The sequence below is a fragment of the Canis aureus genome, chromosome 20, assembly GCF_053574225.1.
Source record: "Canis aureus isolate CA01 chromosome 20, VMU_Caureus_v.1.0, whole genome shotgun sequence".
NCBI classification, from domain to species: domain Eukaryota; kingdom Metazoa; phylum Chordata; class Mammalia; order Carnivora; family Canidae; genus Canis; species Canis aureus.
The window spans coordinates 59,194,058-59,217,146 of record NC_135630.1 but is presented as its reverse complement, the minus strand read 5'-3'; the positions used below and the strand labels follow the sequence as shown (position 1 = coordinate 59,217,146).

General features: G+C 42.7%; 1 protein-coding gene and 1 long non-coding RNA gene across 2 annotated transcripts in view; both read left to right on the top strand.

The window, feature by feature from the left end:
• The first annotated feature begins 1,044 nt into the window (after nucleotides 1-1,044).
• NMI (N-myc and STAT interactor) lies at nucleotides 1,045-14,221 on the top strand. Its single transcript, XM_077861692.1, has 8 exons — nucleotides 1,045-1,217; nucleotides 2,510-2,596; nucleotides 3,543-3,638; nucleotides 6,117-6,279; nucleotides 9,757-9,863; nucleotides 9,951-10,137; nucleotides 12,319-12,425; nucleotides 13,951-14,221. Exons 2-8 carry the CDS (start codon nucleotides 2,516-2,518, stop codon nucleotides 14,134-14,136), a joined length of 927 nt encoding a protein of 308 aa, XP_077717818.1. The 5' UTR covers nucleotides 1,045-1,217; nucleotides 2,510-2,515; the 3' UTR covers nucleotides 14,137-14,221.
• Nucleotides 14,222-19,772: 5,551 nt separating this feature from the next.
• LOC144291855 (uncharacterized) overlaps nucleotides 19,773-23,089 on the top strand; it is a 112,131-nt gene continuing 108,814 nt past the window's right edge. The window contains exons 1-2 of the long non-coding RNA XR_013359426.1: nucleotides 19,773-22,178; nucleotides 22,308-22,405. This is a non-coding gene — a long non-coding RNA (uncharacterized LOC144291855). The remainder of the gene's footprint in view (nucleotides 22,179-22,307; nucleotides 22,406-23,089) is intronic.

Genomic DNA, 23,089 nt, shown 5'->3' with positions numbered 1-23,089 from the left:
GCTGCCGGGGGAGGGGCTGCCGGGGTGACGGGGGCGCTGCCGGGGAGGGGCTGCCGGGGTGACGGGGGCGCTGCTGGGGGAGGGGCTGCCGGGGTGACGGGGTGACGGGGGCGCTGCCGGGGGAGGGGCTGCCGGGGTGACGGGGGCGCTGCCGGGGGAGGGGCTCCTGGGGTGACGGGGGCGCTGCCGGGGGAGGGGCTGCCGGGGTGACGGGGGCGCTGCCGGGGGAGGGGCTCCTGGGGTGACGGGGCGCTGCCGGGGAGGGGCTGCCGGGGTGACGGGGCGCTGCGGGGGAGGGGCTCCTGGGGTGACGGGGGCGCTGCCGGGGGAGGGGCTCCTGGGGTGACGGGGGCGCTGCCGGGGGAGGGGCTGCCGGGGTGACGGGGGCGCTGCCGGGGAGGGGCTCCTGAGGTGACGGGGGCGCTGCCGGGGGAGGGGCTGCGGGGTGACGGGGGCGCTGCCGGGGGAGGGGCTGCCGAGGTGACACGGGGCGCCGCGGGCCGAGGGCCTGCCTCGGTGACGGTGGCCGCCGACGTAGTGGCTGGAAACCGCACATTCCGTGCCTGAGGAGCCTGGGCCTGTGGCTCCGGTGCTCCCGGGTCTGGGTTCGAGTCCCGCGCCAGGCTCGCCGTCCCGCGGGCGCTGTGCTCCTCGGCGCGGGGCCACGGGGTCTGTGGCTCAGGTAGCAGGTAGCGGAGTAGAGTCTTCACAGAGAAGCCGGGAAGGGCGCTAGCGCGGTTCGGCTGACGTGCTCCGCGCCTCCGGGGGGGGGGGGGGGGTTGGCCCCGCGGTGGGTTGGCCAGGCCCGTGGCCCGGGGGGGGGGGGGGGGGGGGGAGGGAGCCGCCCCGAGGCGCGGCCGAGCGCGTGCAGGGGTCTGTGTCCCCCCGCGCGGGCGCCCAGGTCGCGCTCTCAGGGCCTGCGCCAGTGCGGAGCGGCCGTTCGGGTCCCCGTCGGTGTCGAGGCGCGTGTTCTGGACGCTGCTTGTGTGCACAGAACTTTTTTTTTTTTGCCAGTTTTCTATTTTTTTTTTTTTTTTTAAGGAGGAATCAATCTTTTCCCTGTTTCTTCTACAAGAAGAGTGAGCATCTAGCTACTCGGAATTTGAGAGGATTATATCACGAACCAGTTACTAAAGTGCTTCTAGGACATAAAGACGTGATACTCCTTTTCTCATGTTTGATCTGGGACCTTTCCATCTCAGTGAATTCATTTGCAGGCAAATGTCCTTTATTTTTTTTATTTTTTTTATCTTTATTTTTTTGTGTGTGCCATGGATTCCTTCCCAGTCTGATAAAGCCCGTGGGCCTTTAAAAAAAATAGTTTTTAAATGTATAAAATAAAATACATAGAATTACAAAGGAAGCCGATTATATTGAAATACGATGACGAGAATATTAAAAACATCTTTGACATAGTAAGATATATCGACCCATTACAGTGTATTATAAGACCTGGTGGTGAGTTTAATGACTCTCATAATTTTGAAGGAAGGTTTTACACAAACAGCATTTCAGGATACCTGCAAGAGTTACAATGATTTTTGAAGATATTTGTGCCATTTTGGCAGCTTCGGTCACAGGTGCTGCAAAGACCACGTGGCTTGTTATCTGTACTCATATGTGAAGAGAATACTAACTTTTAATCAAAGATTATTAGAAGTAAAGATGTAATTTTCTTCCTGTTGAGGTTTGTGGACTAGGGAGGATTTGTGAAAATGTACGTGTGAGGGGCTCCGGGGTGGCTCCACCGGTAAAGCATCTGACTCTTGATTTCAGCCTGGGTCTTGATCTCAGGGTCAGGGGTTTGAGCCCCACCTTGAGCCCCATGCTAAGTGTGGAGCCTACTTAAAAGTTTTTTTTTTTTTTTTTTAAAGAACTACGGTAGGAACGCCTGGGGGGCTCAGGGGGTGAGCGTCTGCCTTGGGCTCAGGGCATGACCCCAGGTCCTGGGATCGAGTCCCGTGTCGGGCTCCCTGCATGGAGCCTGCTCCTCCCTCTCCCTGTGTCTCTGCCTCTCTCTCTGTGTCTCTCATGAATAAATAAATAATATCTTTAAGAAAAAAAAAACAATGAACTACTATACGTGTAGAGGAGAGGTATTTGAGGGGGGCCTTTTTACTCCATTTACATTTGGGAAATGCAATAGGAAGAATTAGATGTTTAAATCAAAACCTTTGAAAAGACCAAAATTGAAATATTTTCAAATGGGGCATCATATTATGATTAAGATATGAACCTCAAAGGAATATTAATGCCTGCTATTTTCTATTATTGTGTTGAAAAGCAAAGAATTTTTAGAATTCTTTTATACATTTATAGACACTACAGTTATTTGAAATATAGACTTCGTTCAAATATAAGCCACATGACAATAAAGGCTTTGATGATAAGAAAAAAGTTATAGCAAAGAAGAGGCGTTTCTTCTGTTAAAGGGTAAAAGTTATTTCTTTCTTCTTGAATTTATATATATGTACTATTTTTAAAAATATTTACTTTTTACAATAATTAGGTAATCATGGCACATAAAAGACATAGGGAAAAACGAGTTTTGGATCCTTGGTCAAATGAAGAAGTAACGAAAAATGAACTAAGAAAGGTAAATATTACTAGATATTGTTAAAATTATTTTATATCTATAAGTTTTGCAGTGAAGCATGTTTTATATGTGTTTGCCTAACATTACTTTGAATTTGGGAAGATATTAAGGTTTTCTTTCTTTCTTTTTTTAGATATTAAGGTTTTCAAGCATTTTTCTTCCATTATTCAAGTCTCACAGAAAGAATCATTTCTATTCTTTCGTTGTAAGGCTTAGAATATTAGCTATCTTTTCCTCCCCTCCTTCCTTTCTTTGATTTGCACCTAGAAGTTAAGGACTTAGTTAGCAATTATCTGATCAGACCCAAGAGGGGAGGGAGACTCAGGTGGCTTGAGCCACTTACCCAGGGCCATATGTCTGGCATGTCTATACTGTGGGAATCACAGGGAAAAAAAAAATTTTAATTGACCCCAAATAACATATGTCTACAATTACAGTACAATTTCCTTATTTACTTATTTTTTTTTAGAAATTTATTTATTTCAGAGAGAATGCAAACAGGAGCTGCTGGGGGTGGGAGTAGAGGGAGATAGAGCCCCAAGGTGAGTCCAAGCCGAGTGCAGAGCCCGACACTGTGGAGTCTCAGGACTCGGAGATCATGACCTGAGCTGACACCGATCAGACGCTCAACCGACTGTGCCACCCAGGTGCCCCTAGCTTAAAAGTGATATTGTTGTCACAGATGGCCAGGAAGGCAGTTAATAAGGTTGAGGTCTGGCTCTCAATCCGTGCTCTACAAAATCTTCTGTGACTTTGGTCTTGTGTGAAAGGTAGTTTCACTGCTTGTATAGAGGAGATAATAATACTTGTCAGAAGTAGAAGAATCAATAGGTGATGATGTCTTCCTTCGCCTTTATTAGGGTGATAGGAATGTAGCTTCTTGGATTCATTTAGAAGAATGAGGTCAGCGGCTGTTTAATTTTTTGGTGCTGTTTGATTTTTTTAGAGACTAACTGACAGATTCACAAAGGAAAATATTCAACTAAAGGAGGAGATCCAAAGGCTCGAAGCTGAGTTACAAGAGGCCACTAGAAACTCCCAGGTATCTCTAATTATTTTATGTGTCACATTTTTAATTGACACCATTCTTCAGAAAAGCCAATTTAATGATACAGAATTCACCTTTGAAACATTGTGGTCATTGTCTCTCTGTGTCAAATAAATAAAGTCTTTAAAAAAAAAAAAAAAAACATTGTAGCCCTTGATGGCACCATGGTTTGTAATAGCTCTAAAATGAAAACAACTCAACTCTCCATAGTAGAATGAATTATTAATTTGAAGTGTATTGACAAAATGGAATACGACACAGTGACAATGAACAGAATAAAACCACATGCAAGCCTCATGGATGAACTTCGTAAGCACAGTGTTGAGCCAAAAAAGATAAACGAGGGCATATCGTATGCTTGCATTTAAATAAGCACAAGAGCAGGGTGTTAGAAGTTAGCATCTGGTTGCCCTTGGAGGCAGGTAGGAACTGCAAGGGAACCAAAGGAGGCTTCTGGGGTGTTGGTCATGTTCTGTTTATTGATCAGGGCTCTGGTCACATGCGTGTGATCACTTTGTAAAATTTCATCTGGCTGTATATTTCTGATAATGCACATTTAGAATTTTTGTATATGCTTTTATTTTTTAATGTATGTGTACGTTAATGCAAAAACAAAAAAAAATATTGGTCGTTATCAGTCACTTTTGGATCAAATTATTGGTCTTCTCACTAAATTCCTTTATTGCTCTTCTAATCCAAGTAATTTAAATGAATTTCACAGTTTTTTAAAAAATCGGACATATGTCTTCAACCATTTAAATTCTCTCCGAAATTTTCCTGTATTTGAATTAGACATCACTTTTCACCCCTTTTTGCTTTTCTTTTTTTTTTTTTTAAGATTTTATTTATTTATTTGAAAAAGAGCAAGAGAATGAGAAAGAGAAAGAGAGAGAGAGCATGAGCAGAGGGTAGGGACACAGGGAAGGGGGAGGAGCAGACTCCCTGCTGAGCAGGAGCCGATGCTGGACTCGACCTCAGGACCTGAGTCAAAGGCAGACACTTAGCCGACTGAGCCACCCAGGTGCCCCTCTCCCCATTTTTGTCCATAACAACTCATTGTTCAGACAAACAAACAAACACCTGTATTTAAACAACTTAAATGTTTAAAACGTTGTCACTTTTTGTTTCTGAAATGCGGGGTAGGATATTGAATATCTGGAAGTGGGGTTCCCGTGTTTATGGGACGTAGGGAACACTCCGTTACCGTCCTGGCTGGAGAGGAGTCACTTCACCCTCTAACTCACGGGGCCTTGGGAACCCAGCCAGCTCAGCCAGTCCAATTTCCAGAGGACTGAAATTGAGGTCTAGAGAGCATAGGTGAGTTGCTCCTGGCCAAGTGTGCCCAAGACCAAAATCAGGCACTGATTTTTTTCCAGAAAGCTCTCGACTTTTCAGAGTATATTGGGTATTTCCACATTATTGGGAAACACTGCCTTTTCTCAGACACTGCCAGTTGTTTTGAAATTGGACTTACAGTAATCAAATTCTACAGAGGTTATGTGTGAAGATACAGGGCAAATGTGAGAAATGTGAAATTAGGTCAAATAACTTATTGACTCTTTCTAACCCCTTTGTGAGAACACAAACATTTTCTTGCAGCGTGTAAAATGATTATGGGAAATAGAAATGCAAACAACATGGGGCGTCTGGGGGGCTCAGCGGTTGAGCGTCTGCCTTCAGCCCAGGCCGGGATCCCAGATTCCCAGGATCCAGTCCCACGTCGGGCTCCCCGCAGGGACCTGCTTCTCCCTCTGCCCCTGTCTCTGCCTCTCTCTCTGTGTCTCTCAGGAATAAAAAAAGAAAGAGAAGAAGAAAGAAATGCAAACAACAGATTCATTTGTGCATTTATATATAGTTGCGTATGTCTTACGAATTTTGTTGGTGGTGTCCCTTCGCATTTTTACAGACCTAAGTTTGATAATGGTTAAAAAATTGATGGGCAGGTGTTGGAGAAAGGGGAATTTCAATTTGATAATTAAAACATAATTCAGGAGACTTTCTTTTGGGATGAAATTATCCGGGTTAGCTATCAAAATACACATGGCATATACTCAACTATTTTATACTGCTTTGTCGTGAACGTATGTCTAATGATTCCCTTGTAACAGAGCCTATTATTAGTACGGTTCTTTAGGAGGTGCTCCTCTACAGGAGTGATGTAGGCTTTAGAATCTAACACCATACAATATTGGCTAGTTTAAATATTGATTAGAAAAAGTGAGAGATTATATATTTATAATTTCATCTGGGAAATAATATTAAAGGATCAGCATATGATTACATTCCTGAGTACTTACCTAGGAAGAAGTAATTAGTAATTACTAAAGATATTAAGTAAGACTGCACTTGGTATTCTGTGGGATTCTGAAATCAGTGGAGGATGAATTATTGGACGATCAAATCACATTATCACAAGAAGGGCTTAAGTTATTTCTTGTCTTGATTTTAATCAAACATTTCTGTTTAAATTAGATTAAAGAGGATATTCCTGAAACAAAGGTGAAGTTCACATCTTTAGAGAACCCTGAGACTGACAGCCAGTTTTTAAACATCTCCTGTTCATTTCAAGTGAGCTCGCCAATTTTTTATGAGCTACAGAAAGGGCAAGCTCTTATCACCTTTGAAAGAGAAGAAGGTATGAGTAATGTTCAAAAATTTGACTATGTTGGGGATCCCTGGGTGGCTCAGTGGTTTGGCGCCTGCCTTTGTCCCAGGGTGCGATCCTGGGGTCCCGGGATCGAGTCCCATGTCGGGCTCCCGGCGTGGGGCCTGCTTCTCCCTCCTCCTGTGTCTCTGCTTCTCTCTCTCTCTCTGTCTATCATAAATAAATAAATAAATCTTGAAAAAATTTTTTACTATGTTGCTTTTGGAAATCGCTGAGACTTCCAAAGAGCTTTCTTAGATATTTGGCTATTGCTTTAAAGTTTTTACATCTATCATCTCATCTCATCTCATCTCATCTCATCTCATCTCATCTCATCTCATCTTATCTCATGGCGATACCTTGGGGCAGACAGGATTATCCTCATTTGATGATGAGAAAACTGGGACATTAACTGCCGTGAATGTGATCACCTGTTGAGAACATGACGACCCTGGGACTCAAGCCCAGGTGTTGTGACGTCCAATACCAGTGTCTCTCTGCTCCACCTGCTACCTCCAAATGGTGTTAGCAAGAATGTCTTAAGCTGATAGAGCTCCATAGAGTTCCCCCAGAGTTCTCACAGATGGCTCCTCTTACGCTCACGTGACCGAGAGGAGAGTTACTATTTATTTACTTATTTTTAAAGATTTTATTTATTTATTCATGAGAGATATATATAGAGAGAAGCAGAGATACAGGCAGAGGGAGAAGCAGGCTCCATGCAGGGAGCCCGACAGGGGACTCGATCCCGGGTCTCCAGGATCATGCCCTGGGCAGAAGGCAGGCGCTAAACCGCTGAGCCACCCAGAGATCCTGAGAGTTACTATTTACATATTATAGCTAAGGACACAGATTCTTGGGTGTGTAAGTGACTTGCCTAAGGGTACATGACCAGTGAATGGAAAGAGCCCAAGAGTCAGCGATTTGGAAACGGGCCCTGACGTTTGCTGAGTCTGCTGTAGGACCCTGTTCCGAGCCGGAGGCACGCTAGGGAGGACAATCTGGCCTTCAGTGCCAACGTTGCCCATTTCTAGATATGGGATTTGGGTTGGGTTCTTTCTGAATCTCAGAGTTTTCTGACAGGCCTTGAGACAGTGCCTACTTTATGGGGTTGGGCTGAGGATTAAATCAGAAATGCTGTTACACGGTGTCTGACACAAAATAAACAGTAGATGTTAGCGGTCATCATTGCCACTCCTTGGGAGTTTTCCAGATAAGGAAACTGAAACTTAGGAAAGATAGAGAACTTGTTCAAGGTCCATACGGTTAAAAATCGCGAAACTGAGAGCCATACCTGTGAACCCATGCGCATTGTACTGGACCAACAGTCCTCGCAGCAGGTCACTCTCTCCGGCCTTTATTCTTGTATCTGTCCAGTTATGGGGTGGGATTGGACGGTTTTAAGCCCTTCCAGTGCTCAGATTCCGAGAATCTAGGATTATAACTTGTATCTCCTTAGACCTGGTCTGTCACTACAGCCTGAATAGAAATATTAAAAAGAAGAGCATCTTAGCAGATCAGCATATGCATCCACTGTCGGTTCACCTTGGGTCCACCTGGGTCCGCGCTGCAGCCGAGGGCAGAGACGGGGGCCAGGGGCCCTGTGTGGGCAGTTGGCAGTGGAAACGGAGATACACCCAAAAGACAGAAGAGGGGATGTGGGAGGCGGGAATTCTCAGCTGCGTCAGATCACCAGATGTTGGAGGCTGGGGAGGAGGGTGTGGGAGAGAAAGAGGATCATCTAAGGATGACTTCGTTGGCAGTTTCTGTTATTGTTGCCTGTTGTCATTAACAAAAGAAAGTCATAATTCAAGTTATGGAGTCATATCGTGGTACAGTGAGTGTGAATTCCCACATGGCTGCGCCCTGCCTCTCGGCCTGTTTCGTCCTTCAGCCGCGGTGTGTCTGGTTGTCACGAACACATGAGATTTGTCAGGCCGGGGTGGGCATCCCTTATCTTTGTGACAAATTAGTGTAAGCGGCCCTGCATTAACCACTGAAACGTTATAAGCTCTCATGTCCCACAATTAGAAATGAAATGCACACCCACATTCATTTTAAACTGAAATGTCGCTGCTGTCTGGATTTCTAATGATTTGGGGCATAACTACGGTACCGAGCCTCTCCCATGCGCACAGATAAATTAGCTTTGATAGTTTTGTGATTGGTACAGGCTATCATCTTTTTAAATAAATGATCTCAAGACATTCTAGCAAAAGGAGAATTCCTCATTAAACACAGCCAAAAATAAATAAATCAATAAACACAGCCAAAAAATAAAAAAGACTCACACTTTGATGTTCAAGCTTATGTGGTCTTTAATGTGTCATCCTTAGGAAAGACGAAAATGAACATTTATTTCTTTGGTGTTTATAGCATATCAAAGAGGAGTGGCAAATGATAAATAAGATTGTCAGAATGCCACTGGCCCACACAACTTTTTCCGGCTTACTCAACGCCGAAGAAGTTTCTGGCTGTGCTTTAATTAATGCACTAAGGGAATTCTCTCATCATTCTGTTAACAGGAATTCCAAAGGGCGTGTGGCTGAGCTGAAATACTAGATGAATTTCCGAAGCATCACCAGGCTTATCTCTTAAGAGATGAATCTGGAACTTGATGAGATTTTCTACATTATACTTTTTTTCCAGTTTTGCTGAGAAATCATTGATACATAACACAGTCTAAATTTCAGGTGTATGGCATGGTGACTTGCATATATTGTGAAATGGTGACTGAAGCAGGTGTAGCCAACATCTATCTTCTCATATAGATGCAATAAACAGAGCTCTTATAGATTCAACAAAAAGGGCAAAAAACTTTTTTTGCTTGTAATGAGCATGCTTAGGATCTGGTCTCATAATAGCTCTCCTGGATACCACACAGCAGCGTTAGCTGTGGTCACCATGTTGTACATTACATCCCTGGAACTTATTTATCTTTTAACTGGAAATTTGTACCTTTTTCACTACTTTGTGATTTTTGCTGATATATTTTGACATTTCGATATTAATATATCTATTTGCCACTTCGGTGACAAGACCATTATCACTTGAAAGTCCTAGGAAAATTTTTTAAAACATTAGATCCTTTAAGATTAAAGGACATTTAAAATACCTATAATAATTTGTTTCTTAAACCAAAAATGAAAACATCTATTAAAATCCTGGCAATTAGGGGGATCCCTGGGTGGCTCAGCGGTTTGGCACCTGCCTTTGGTCCAGGGCGTGATCCTGGAGTCCCGGGATCGAGTCCTGCATCAGGCTCCTGGCATGGAGCCTGCTTCTCCCTCTGCCTGTGTCTCTGCCCCTCTTTCTGTCTCTCTATGCCTCTCATGAATAAATAAATAAATAAAATCTTAAAAAAAAAAAAGAAAGTTAAAAAAAAAAAAACGGATTCCAGCTCAAACTTCTCAGCCTTAAAAAATAAAAAAAGATCCTGGCAATTAATACTCCGAAATTATTTTTCAGTTGCCCAAAATGTCATCAGGATGGGGAAACATCATATACGTATAGAAGATGTAGATGTGGAGGTTGTGGCCAAGCCAGTTCCATTAAATTCAGGAGTCAGATTCCAGGTAACATGGTGATTAAGGCTTGTTAGGATTCTGTTGGGTGTGAACACTCTTCTCATCCATATTCCTGAACATGAACTGATTTCCCAGGTCCATGAAGAAGTGTCTAAGGTGAAGATCAATGTTAGTGAAATTCCCGACGCACTGCCTGAGGACCAGATGAGAGACAAGCTGGAACTGAGCTTCTCTAAGTCCCGGAACGGAGGTGGAGAAGTGCTGTGTGTGCAGTACCATAGGCCATCCCACAGCGCCGTGGTCACCTTTATGGAGGCTGGAGGTAGTCACCCGTGGAGGCAGCTACGAAAGACTCTACCACTCAATCATGTGCTGCCTTTTCTTTTCTTTCTTTTCTTTTCTTTTCTTTTCTTTTCTTTTCTTTTCTTTTCTTTTCTTTTCTTTTCTTTTCTTTCTTTCTTTCTTTTCTTTTCCTTTCTTTTCTTTTCTTTTCTTTTCTTTTCTTTTCTTTTCTTCTTTTCTTCTTTTCTTTTCTTTCTTTTCTTTTCTTCTTTTCTTTTCTTTCTTTTCTCCCCCCCCCCCCTTTTTTTTAACATGTATTTATTTTAGAGAGTGAGAGAGAGCAAGGCGGGAGGGGCAGGGAGAGGGAGAGTCTTTGGCAGCCCCGTGCTGGGCGCAGAGCCCCGTGGAGAGGCTCCATCTCACAACTCTGAGGTCAGGACCTGAGCAGAAACCAAGAGTGCGACACTTAAACAACTGTACCACCCGGGCACCCCTATGATCTGCCGTTTCTGAAAGTATTCCTTTTCTGTTCTTTTTTTTGGAATTTACTTGACAGCATAATAATAGGGGATTTTTAAAAAATGTTATAAAATGGTAGGGTCCTGAAAATGATTTCTGTGAATGCTACTGAGAATAATACTACATATAACAGGTACTTCAATCCTAGTGCATCCTCATCCTTCATCCTAGTGCCCAAGGACATGGGCATGTATTTCCTCTGAACCGCAGCACAACTCTGGAGATCCGTGTTATACTCACTTTATTGGTGAGGAAACGGAGTCCTAGGGACGGTAAATAACTTACCCCCAATCACAGTGAGTATGTGGCAGAGAAATCTACAAATGCATATATAGAAAACCGTCACTTCCATCCCATCAATTTTGACAGATGAGGGTCTCTTAGGTGGAGAGAATAGATTGAGGGAAGACAAGCTGTTACCTTTATAGGTAGAAATGGATTTTTACTAAATCATCTGAGCGAGATTTACATTCTTATGATTAAAAATATAAAATTCTACAGATGCTTTTGTTAACGTGCCCAAGTGATTCTCCAAGGAAAAAATATCTTACTCCAGTTAATCCAGTTTTTAGGGTTTCTCCTGGGATTGCACATGTAATAGAAATCCAGCGATACAATTTAAAAAACACTGTTTTTCATAAGAGAGTAATACATTCTTTTCAAAGAAAATTGAGATAATAGAGAAGAGCATTAATTTAGTAAAAATGCAGACATTTCACTACACTTCCCTTCTTCTACTGTGTAGTTAGTTATGGTTAGTTGAATGTCTTTCTAGATCTTTCTGGAATTGCTGGAGCATATGGTGATTCTATGTTTAATGTTTTGAGGAGCTGCCATACTGCTTTCCACACTGGCTGTAGCATTTTATGTTCCTACTAACAGTGAACCAGGGATTCAGTTTCTCTACATCCTCACCAGCAGGGGCCTGCTCTCAACCACCGCACCATATTGCTTACCCGAGATGGACTGGGGAGAGGAGAAAAAGCAAAGTGATAGGATATTCCTAAGAACTGTTTCCGCTAAACTTTATGCAATCTGAAACATTACCTATTTTCCCTCTAGGAGAAAAATCCTGCTAAAAATAAGTCTGGTTATTCTTTGTGTTAGAGGAAACTGATGAATTTTTGTTATTTGCCTTCACTTTTTAGATGACATCCAACCGCCCCACCCCGCCCCCGTTGATTAACATCATTATATCAGTTTACTGAATAATATTATATATTAGGTGCAGGACACCTAAGTAATTTTATATATAAAAATATAGGAATAAAATAATTTATTATATATTGTGTGTATTGTAAAAAATATATATGTATAGTATTCTAATAATTTTCAATTATGCTTCTTGAGAAACTGGGAAACTAACATGTTGTTAGAATGAGGGGGTTACATTTTTGCAGGTGGTTATTGCATTTTGTGTACCTCAGGGTAGATCTGTCTGAGGCCATCACAGCCCTTGCACTGATTGCAGTGGATAGTTCAAGACGGAAGGATCTGTTTAAACCCATTATTGTTTGGACTTATATTTTTCAAAATACACAATTTTGTATTTTTGTGTGTACTGTGGATCGTAGAATTCTTAAGAACATAATCACTCAAATTCACTGTTTAGTGTGGTGTTCTGTTTGAAGGAAGTTTTAACTTCGGTTAAAAATGTCTGTGATATAAAAAAGAAAATGATTTTTTAAAAATTTACTTCCAGTTGCTGACAAGATTTTGAAAAAGAAAGACTATCCGCTTTATATAAATGAAAACTGCTACAACGTCATTGTTTCTCCATACACAGAAACACATTTGAAACAGTTTCAGGTAAAGTCATCTCTTTTCTTTCATTATGGGAACTTACTGCTCAACCCCGCCCCACAAAAAATAGAAAAGTTGTGAGTCTGCTAATGTTGAATCTTATTAGTGAGCAATAGCAAAATAGTTTCTTCATATCTGCTTGCTGCAAAATAAGTTTCTCTTTTTAAAAAGTACTTTAATGCAAAACTGTACCATATTCGATTCCTTACACACTTTTTTAAAACCTGAAATTACTCAGATAATGGCATCATATTTTTGCATGTGGAGACATAGCTGCATTTCTCTCATGTCTTTACTGTCATTGGGCATTAAATCTAATTCTTTCCACTCATTTTCTCTGAACTCACTATGTTTACCCTGACCTGTTCCTTTTCTCTGTGGCTTCCTTGGGTATTATTTCTTTTTTCCTTTTTTAAATTTGCAGTAAGCAAAGTTTTATTTCAAAATTGTATTTTGCTGTATAGTTCTTAAAATATGTTATAGAACATCATGTAGGTATTCTTTAATATTTTAACATATTTATTTTTATTTTTTATTTTTTAATAATAAATTTATTTTTTATTGGTGTTCAATTTGCCAACATACAGAATAACACCCAGTGCTCATCCCGTCAAGTGCCCCCCTCAGTGCCCGTCACCCAGTCACCCCCACCCCCCGCCCTCCTCCCTTTCCACCACCCCTAGTTCGTTTCCCAGAGTTAGGAGTCTTCATGTTCTGTCTCCCTTTCTGATATTTCCTACCCATTTCTTCTCCCTTCCCCTCTATTCCCTTTCACTATTATTTATATTCCCCAAATGAATGAGACCATATAATGTTTGTCCTTCTCCGATTGACTCATTTCACTCAGCATAATACCCTCCAGTTCCATCCACGTTGAAGCAAATGGTGGGTATTTGTCGTTTCTAATGGCTGAGGAATATTCCATTGTATACATAGACCACATCTTCTTTATCCATTCATCTTTCGATGGACACCTGGAAAACTTGTGTGGAGGTTCCTCAAAGAGTTAAAAATAGACCTGCCCTACGACCCAGCAATTGCACTGCTGGGGATTTACCCCAAAGATGCAGATGCAATGAAACGCCGGGACACCTGCACCCCGATGTATATAGCAGCAACATCCACAATAGCCAAACTGTGGAAGGAGCCTCGGTGTCCTTCCTTGGGTATTAAACGGAACCCCCCTCCACCTGGTCACCCTCTTGAAAGCCACTCAAATGCTCAGTTCTTAGTTTTGCTCCACATCCCCCATTTATGCGGCCACTCGGTGCTTCTGCTTGCACCTCTGACTGTCTTCTCCTGGTCCTTCTGTCTGCAGCGATGCCTCTTTCCTCTGCTCGTCCTAATGCCACCGGTTATCTTCCCGAAACTCAGACCCGCCTCGGATATTCTCTTCCTGCAGCATCTCCCTGAGGCTCTTGTCTCTTCCAAGATAAGGACCCAAATATTAGGCAGAGCTTATCAATATGAAGTTTTAGACCTCAAAGCTCTTGGAACGTTTTCTATTCATCTTTTAAACTTTCCTTCTTAGATGTTTTCGGGAATATCGGAAAGGACGGTGCTTCTGACTGGGATGGAAGATCTTCAGATGATGGATGAAGAAATTTTGCAGGATTTAGTTAACATTCACTTTCAGCGGGAGAAGAACGGAGGTGGAGAAGTAGAAGTGGTCAAATGTGCTCTAGACCAACCTTGCATAGCGTACTTTGAAGAATAGAGGCTGGTAGAGCCTCTGAGCCCAAATCACCGTCAATATGTGACAAAATAAATATCCTTTTCCTTTAAGGATATTAAGACCTGAATTCTTTAGTGCCCATTTATTCTTATATACAAAATATATTTCCGTGTTTTTGAATTCCTCTTTGTTTCAAACTCTGGGGCATGTTCACAATACGTACTATGTGCACTGTATTAAAAACAAGTTCTGTTTATTCATAAGTTATGTGGATCGGGGCCACGTCTGTTGAAATCAACCATAAGTGATGCAATTGTCCCCCTGCTGTGTTGGCTCTTTTGGTCAGGGGCATGAGGGCCAATTCTCTTTTGGCCCTGGATCCACCAGTATGCAGACTTGACTCTGAACATTTCCCCCAAATAAACGTTATATTCAGCTCTTTGTGATTTTTGTAGACTTTGAATTTCAAGGGACTTCAAGAGCAATCATTTCCCACTTTCCCATTGTGTAGTATGTTGTTCCACAGCCCCAAAAGTATTTTTCAGAGCTGAGTGTGGTCTTTTCACATAAATTTTCTTCGCCCAGAGTGCCAAGTGTCCCGATTCTTTCATCCCCAAGTAGAACTTGCAAAGGCCATAATTTCCCTTCTTTTACACTTTTAATGGAAAGAATAAGGGAATGCCATCCTTGGAATAAAGGGAGAGGTAAATGCAAAGCTAGAGGCTCATCACTCATGCTAGATGCTAAGGAATGCCTGAAGAGGAAAGCACAGCAGCTGCCTTTTAGGGGCTTACATTTTAGTTTGAGAGAGACCCAGTTCATTAGCATCCCACTGTTTCTAAGTTGTAGAAATTAAACAGTGAAATGCAAGGCTCTTATTTAGAGAAGGTAAAATTCTCTTTGGTAAAGAATGTTTGAACAGCTTTTATCCTAATATGGTATGTTACATAAAGAGCAAACAGTGGAAGTAAGTTCATATTAAAATGCTGGCAGAAATGAATGTTTTTTAAAAAAATTCTAAGCCTAAACCTACCCAGTGCTGCCTGCCATCTAAAATAAAGGGAAAGCTAAAAGCAAAAGAAAGCAAAACAAAACCCCAAAACCGAAAGACGCTTGTTTTGTTTCTGATATTTTAACGGTTTTTAAAAAATTAAATTCAATTTGCTGGGCACACTTGGGTGGCTCAGTTGGTTGAGCATCTGCCTTTGGCTCAGGTCATGATCTCAGGGTCCTGGGATCGAGTCCTACAGGGAGCCTGCTTCTCTCTCTGCCGCCCCACCCCTTCTGCTCTCTCTCAATTGCCCTCTCTCTCCCTTGCTGTCTTGCAAATAAATAAATAAAACCTTTTAAAAAATAAATTCAATCTGCCAACATATAGCATATCACCCAGTGCTCATCCCATCAAGTGCCCCCCTCAGTGCCTGTCACCCAGTCACCCCGTCCCCCCGCCCTCCTCCCCTTCTGCAACCCTCCGTTTGTTACCCAGAGTCAGGAGTCTCTCATGGTTTGTCTCCTTCTCTAATTTTTCCCACTCAGTTCCCCTCCTTTCCCTGATAATCTCCTTCACTATTTCTTATATTCCCCATATGAGTGGAACCATATGATTGCCCTTTTCTGATTGCCTTACTTCACTCAGCATCATGCCCTCCAGTTCCATCCACGTTGAAGCACATGGTGTGATCCATCGTTTCTAATGGCTGAGGAATATTCCACTGTATCCATAGACCACAGCTTCTCTATCCATCATCTGTCAGAGGACACCGAGGTTCCTTCCACAGTCTGGCTATTGTGGACATTGCTGCTAGAAACATCAGGGTGCAGGTGTCCCGGCGTTTCACTGCATCTGTATCTTTGGGGTAAATCCCCAGCAGTGCAATTGCTGGGTCATAGGGCAGGTCTATTTTTAACTGTTTGAGGAACCTCCACACAGTTTTCCAGAGTGGCTGCACCAGTTCACATTCCCACCAACAGTGTAAGAGGGTTCCCCTCTCTCCACATCCTCTCTGACATTTGTTGTTTCCTGCCTTGTTAATTTTCCCCATTCTCACTGGTGTGAGGTGGGATCTCATTGTGGTTTTGATGTGCATTTCCCTGATGGCGGGTGACGCGGAGCATTTTCTCACGTGCTTGTTGGCCGTGTCTATGTCTTCTTTGGAGAATGGCCCATTCATGTTCAGAGTAACTACTGAAAGGTATGAATTTAGTGCCACTGTGTTACCTATACAGTCCTTGTTTCTGTGGATTGTCTGTTTCTTTGGGCTCCCTCTTTGCTTACAAGATACCCCTTACTATTTCCTGCAGGGCTGGCTTGGTGGTCACATATTCTCTCAGTTTCCGTCTGTCCTGGAAGCTCTTTATTTCTCCTTCTATTCTGAATGAGAGCCTTGCTGGATAAAGCATTCTTGGCTGCAGGTTCTTCTCATTTAGGACCCTGATTACATCAGGCCAGCCCTTTCTGGCCTGCCAGGTCTCTGTGGATGGGTCTGCTGTTAATCGAATATTTCTCCCATTGTATGTTAGGAATCTCTTGTCTTGAGCTTCTTTCAGGATTTTCTCTTTATCTCTGAAATTTGCAAGCTTCACCATTATATCAGGGTGTTGATCAGTTTTTATTGATTTTGTGAGGGGTCCTCTCTTGGTTATGAATACCTGCTTCCTTTCCCAGATTAGGGAAGTTCTAGCTATGATATGCTCAAATATACCTTCTGGTCCTTTACTCTCTCTCTCTGCATCCTCTGGAATTCTAATAATATGGACTTTTTTTTTCAAACTATCACTTAATTCTTGGAGTCTCTCCTTGTGGGCTCTTAGTTGTTTTTCTCTTTTCCTCAGCTTCTTTCCTTTCCATCAACTTGTCTTCTCTGTCATTTATTCTCTCTTCTGCCTCATTTGCCCTAGCTGTTAGAGCATCCAGTTTAGACTGCATCTCAGAGCATTTTTAATTTTGACCTGATAAGATCTCATTTCTGCTCTAAGAGATTCTCTACAGTCTTTTATGCTCTTTTCAAGCCCAACTAGTGACTTTATAATTGTAATCCTGGACTCTATGTCTGACATCTTGCTTAAATCCATTCTTTCTTTCATGGTGAATTCTTCCTTCTAGTCATTTTGTCCAGTGAAGAATGGCTGTGTGATTCAGCAGAGTAAAATTATCAACCATGACCCAAGCAAAATACACACTAGATAATTCTGAAGACATTAGGAGCCAGAAATTAAAAGGAAAAAGACAAAGAAAACAAAAAAACAGAGAGAGAGAGAGATTGAGAGAGAGAAAGAACAACAACAAAAAAAAGTATTGGATTGGAAAGGAGAGAGAACATAGTCTCTTGGACTGGACCAGGGCGATCCACTTGGTTCTGAGTGTATTTTGGTCTCTGTGTTTGAAGATACTAAACAAAATCTATTAAAAAAAAAAGCAAAAGTTATATATATGCAAAAAGAAAATTGAATACAGTGAAAGGAAGCCAAAGGTGAAGAATATATCTGTAACATGTCATTGTAAAATACAAAAATCAAAAAAGAAAAGACCTAAAAAAGAGTTGATAAAATAATAAATTAGTTGAGATAGGAAAAAACGAAAAAATACTGGAAACTTAATCTGAAAGATAAGAGAGAAACCTCGAGTCCTAGATACTATTTTCCCCCAGTCCTGGTGTTTTTCAGTGCTGTTTGGTCAGGAGACTTGCTGTTCCCCTGTCCTTCCAGCTGGTGTTCTGGGGGAGGGCCTGCTGTGCTGATCCTCAGGTGTGTGCACCTGTGTGGAGCTGTGCGGCCCCGTTCCAGACGGCTTGGTGTGAGCTGTTGGCGGTGTGAGGTCTTCACTGCCTGAAGGCTTTCCCTGCGTCTCTTGAGGGCGAAAGGGAAAAAAAAAGAAAGCCCAGGAGCCGGGAGGTCCCAGCGTGTGCCCACCTCCAGATGCTGTTGCCCCCGTCCACCCAAACCCTGCTGGGAGCAGGTGGAAGGGACGCTGCTTTGTGCAATTTGCAGGATGCAGGGGAAGGTTCTGCACTCATGTGGACCCCCCCCCCCCCACTTGGCTTGTGCACCTTGCAGGGCCCTGGCATGGAGACCTTGACCCAGGGGGTGCGCCTCTGCACAGCCTCCTCCAGGGAAAGCAGGGCCCCTTGCTGCTCTCCTGGCCTCTGCACGACGCTGCAGGTAGTGTAGACCAAGCTGAGCCTCCCGCAGACCTACGGCCCAAACCTGCAGCCCGCTGTGGGGCTGGGGCGGCCGCGTAGGCCGCAGGGCCTGTCCTCCCTGTGTCTTAGACATACTGGGCCACCGCCGCTCCTGCACCTGCCGCCTCTGGGGCCCCGTCCAGGCAGGAGCACACTTCTAAAGGCCCAGGCTCAAGCCCCAGGGCTGAGCCCTGGTCCTGCAGCACCCCAAGGCTCCCTCCCCCGCCCGGCCTACCTTTTCCGCCCTCCTATTTGTAGAGTTCCAATGTTCTTCCTTCACGTCTCAGGTTGGATTCTAGAGTGTCCAGGGTGGCCTGAGGGTCATCTAGCCAAATGACCAGATGCCATGAGGGCTCCTCCTCCGCCGGCATCTTACCTCTCCGCCTTGGTTTTAGGTGTGAAGGCTGTTGTGCTACCGTCAGAAGTACTCACTGCTTTCACTTTTCTCTTCGGAATTAGAGATTGTGTCTAAAAACTGGGCAAGTTATAATAAATCTTCATCTTCACTGTTTTAGGGGGAAACAATCTCTCATATGTTACTTCTTTGGGAATTGAGGGTATAAAATTATTTCAGGCTCCTCAAAATATTAAGAAAAATTTAGAGGACGTATCTAATTTTGATTGCTACGATCTCACTGGCATACAAGGTGTCATTTTTATAGTCTGAGGCTGACTGCGAATTAGAAATAATTTTTTTTCCTAGTATTAGGACAAAGTTTGAAATAGTCACTTCTGTTTCTTTTGAGGGGCCTTCTTCAGGCAGTAAAATAAATGATTTCATTCAATTCTAAATATCCACAATGATTTTTTGTAATAAGTATTACTTATTGTGGAAAATTAGACTTTTCCCCTGGGCTCCTTTCACCATTGCATCCTGGGGTGACCTGGCTAGATCCCAGAAATCAAGCATCAGTTCTCCTGCTTATTTCTAGAGTTTTAGAGATTTTATAGGAGGAAAATTGCCTTTGAAAATTTACCGAAAACTGTATTGGCTACTGCATATTAAGTTAGGAAGCCTTAAACTGTGTGTGTAGGATGAGATCGTCCCACTGAATGTGTGAAAAGACACTGTCAACATGAATCAGGAAAGATGAATACGTGGAATCACAAGTCCCTCTTGCCCTTTGTGGATTTATTAGTCAAAATAGCCTCGGTTATGCTGTCCTAACAACTCCGATCTCAGAGGCCTAACAAAACAGAAGTTTAGCTCTCGTTCGTGTTGAATGTCCAACACAGGTTGGTAGGGGAGTCTTTTTGTCCGAATCAAGAAGGCCTCATCTGGAGACACACTTCCAGAAACAAGCAAGTGGGGAAAAAGGAGTCTGCGGTGTCTTGCTCCAGGAATTAAATGCTGCAATTTAGAAGTGAGGATGTCATTTTGTCTCACATCTCATTGGCCAGAAACAGTCATCTGACTTCCCTGGGCCGTAAAGGGACTGGAAAATTCTGTATTGTAAAAATGAGGAGAACCAGATACAGGTGAGTCAGAATATTATTGAGTGTAGTCTTTCCTGTCCTACTGATCGTCAATATTTGGATAGCTCTCTCTTTTATTTATTTATTTATTTTTTTAAAGAAAAGACAATGTTTTTATTTCTTTACCAGCCCAGAACAGCAGGGCTTTTTTTTGTATTTTTTTTTTATTGGAGTTCGATTTACCAGCATATAGTGTAACACCCAGGGCTCAGCCCGTTGTGCCCCCCTCAGTGCCCGTCACCCTGTCACCCCATCCCCCCGCCCACTTCGCCTTCCACTACCCCTTGTTCGCACACTCACACTCACACTCACCTATATCCCAGTGAGGAAAACCAAAAGTCGCACTAAGTCATGGCATCAAACTTAAAGTGCGTGAAGTCCAGGGTGTATATGGTAGTTTCTATATCCTTTTTATCCAGTGCCCCCACCCCACGGGGTATAGTAGTGGAACTAGAACAAGATGACTGCAATACATTCTCTCAAATTTGGAAAAGGGCATGATCGGGGGACATGCAGCGGTCTCTGGGCCGAAGCCATTCTGAAATCCTGCCGAGAAGATGCACGCTTTATACACCTTGAGTGTGGAATTTTGATTAGGCCATGATTCCACTCTGGAAATTTCTTGCTCGTTGTCCTCATAGCTCCTGGACACTCTCCTTCTTCTCCAAATCTAGACTATATCCTTCTTGGAGGCTGAGATGCGTATTCATTCAGTACACTATGATCAATGCTTGGGACCAAAATTTTTAAAGTTTTGAAAAATTACAGTCTCTTTACTCTGGCTACTGACTAGTTGGCTGTTACAAAACCCTAATAGTTCAAAACCCTAATAGGCTTCTAATCCATTTTATCTTGGTCAGCTTACCCGTGCTAATAGCCACACCCATAGTTTTTTTCTAGATTTACTTTTTAGAGCTGCAATTCTCTGCTTTCTTGGCCCTATTCCCTTCCTCTCTTTACTTCACTGTAGGTACTTTGGTTTACCAGACCACTTTGTTTCTTTTCCCTGAGCCAGTTTGCCTAGTTGAAAGGGCTTACTGCATTCAGCAACCTTAATTGTTGTTGTTGTTGTTCTGAGGGACCTTAATCTGTTCAGAGACCCAAAGCTTGATTTGATTCTTGATTTGATCCTTGCAATAAGGCAGAATTCTAATCAGCCTTTGTCACACAAAGGTCTTCCCATATGAGAATGAGAAATCTTGTTACTTCCAATCCTGTAAGTTCCCATATTTCTGGATTTCTCTATTCCCATTCGTTCTGGCTTTCCAACTGACCAGTTTTTTTCTAAGCTCATTTCTTTTTTATATGACTTTGTCAAGTGCACTCAATAGTAACAGACATATGCTACTAATTTGGTTTTTCACACCCTTTAAAAAAAAAAAAAACAACTACAAGCTAATTAGGTACGTTATCTGCCTTCCAAGCTATCACATGTGACAGTTTTACCAAATGTTTTTCCATTGCATGATATGGGTCACCATCCTTCTAACCTCTGATAATTATCCTCTAATTACCTGCCCCTAAACCAAAGCCATGCATTTTAAATTATGTTGTGAATTGCCTTTTTTTTTTTTTCCTTTTGACGATAGCAATGCTCCAGAATACCAATTCTGTATCAGTCAGGGTAGACTATACACTGCTGATATGGCAAATTATCTCTAATTTTCAGAGACCAAATTTCACTGCTTGGTCATGCTACGTATCCATGATGGGTCAACAAAAAGAATGCTCAGCATGGACATTCAGAGGAACAGTAAGGACTATTTCATTGCTACCTTTCAGCATTGAGTACTATTCCTTTTAAAATGATTTTCTTTTCATGTTATTTTTAGAAATCTTCACAATGTACAACACGTCTTATGAAACAAAATAATTAACAAGATAAGGTGAACTATCTGGTAATGGGTTTTATTTTTGTTTTTTGGCATCACAAATTAAAAACATCCAGGAAAATGTCAACCAATTTGATTATACTTAAGCTATGATTCAGAGGAAAGTACAGTGAAATCGGAGGCCTCATAGCTGGAGCTGCAAGAGATTAAAATATTGTTTTGGATGCAGTTTCTGTAATAAGTTGCTGGAATTATTATGACCACATTTGGAGTCATGTTTCCTTGAGGATTGTTTGGCACTTTAGGGGAGGAAAAAGCTTTCCCTTCACCTCCAAGTGTCCCTGGCCAGTAGGGACTAGCCAAATTAACAGGAGAAAAGGATAGAAATGTATTTAATATAAATTTTATGTGATACAGGCAGGAGCCTTCATAACGAGATGTAGACCCAAAGAAATGATTAAACTTGAGTGGCTTTATGTTAACGTTGGTGAAGAGTATAAAGTCACGAAAAGTCGAAGATGATAGGACAGAGTGTGGGAAGGAAAGGAAAACGGCACGGCCTATTCCTTCAGCGTCCTGTGTCCCTTTGTCTTGGGAGGTAAGGCTACGCCTTTCTTCTGGATACAGAGGGGAACGAGGGTTACCTAAGACACAGGACTGGTTTTGACCTGCTTCAGGGGAATGTCAGAGAGTCCTTCCTGCTCATGTCCTTTCTCTTCTTCCTCAGTCTGACATACGTGGTGCGCCGAGGGGCTGCATTCTGCGGGCAGCCTTGTCCTGCGTCCCGTCAGCACGTACGAGCTGCAATAGTTGGAACACGCGAGGGTAACGGTTGTTCTGAGTCGGTGCAGGACACACATGGGTAGAGCTGCCTCCCTGACACTGCTCCTAGATCTCTCCGTAGCCCCGGGAGAGGGTCCCAGCTTGGATGCTGGTGCTCACGTCCACTTACAGTTCACCTCAATTCCCATCTCCAGCCCAAGGCACCTCTTTACTCCTTTCTCTGTTTATAGGTTCGTCTTTCCTGGTTACACAGAAGTCTATAACGGATGACCTTTTGTGTCTGGTTTTTTCACTTCAGTGTTTTTGAGCTTCATCTTTGTGGTTTTTTTTTTTTTATAAATTTATTTTTTATTGGTGTTCAATTTGCCAACATACAGGATAACACCCAGGGCTCATCCCGTCAGTGCCCACCTCAGTGCCAGTCACCCAGTCACCCCCACCCCCCGCCCACCTCCCCTTCCACCACCCCTAGTTCGTTTCCCAGAGTTAGGAGTCTTTCATGTTCTGTCTCCCTTTCTGATATTTCCCAATCATTTTTTTCTCCTTTTGAGCTTCATCTTTGTACCACGCATTAGTATTTCATTCTCTTTTATTGCTGTCTACCTTTACATTGTGCGTATATACTGCGTTTTGTTTACCCTTTGAGCAATTCATGGTCATTTGGGTTATTTCTACTTCTTGGCTATTTATTATATATAATGTCATGAACACTGGCAGTCTTAGTTC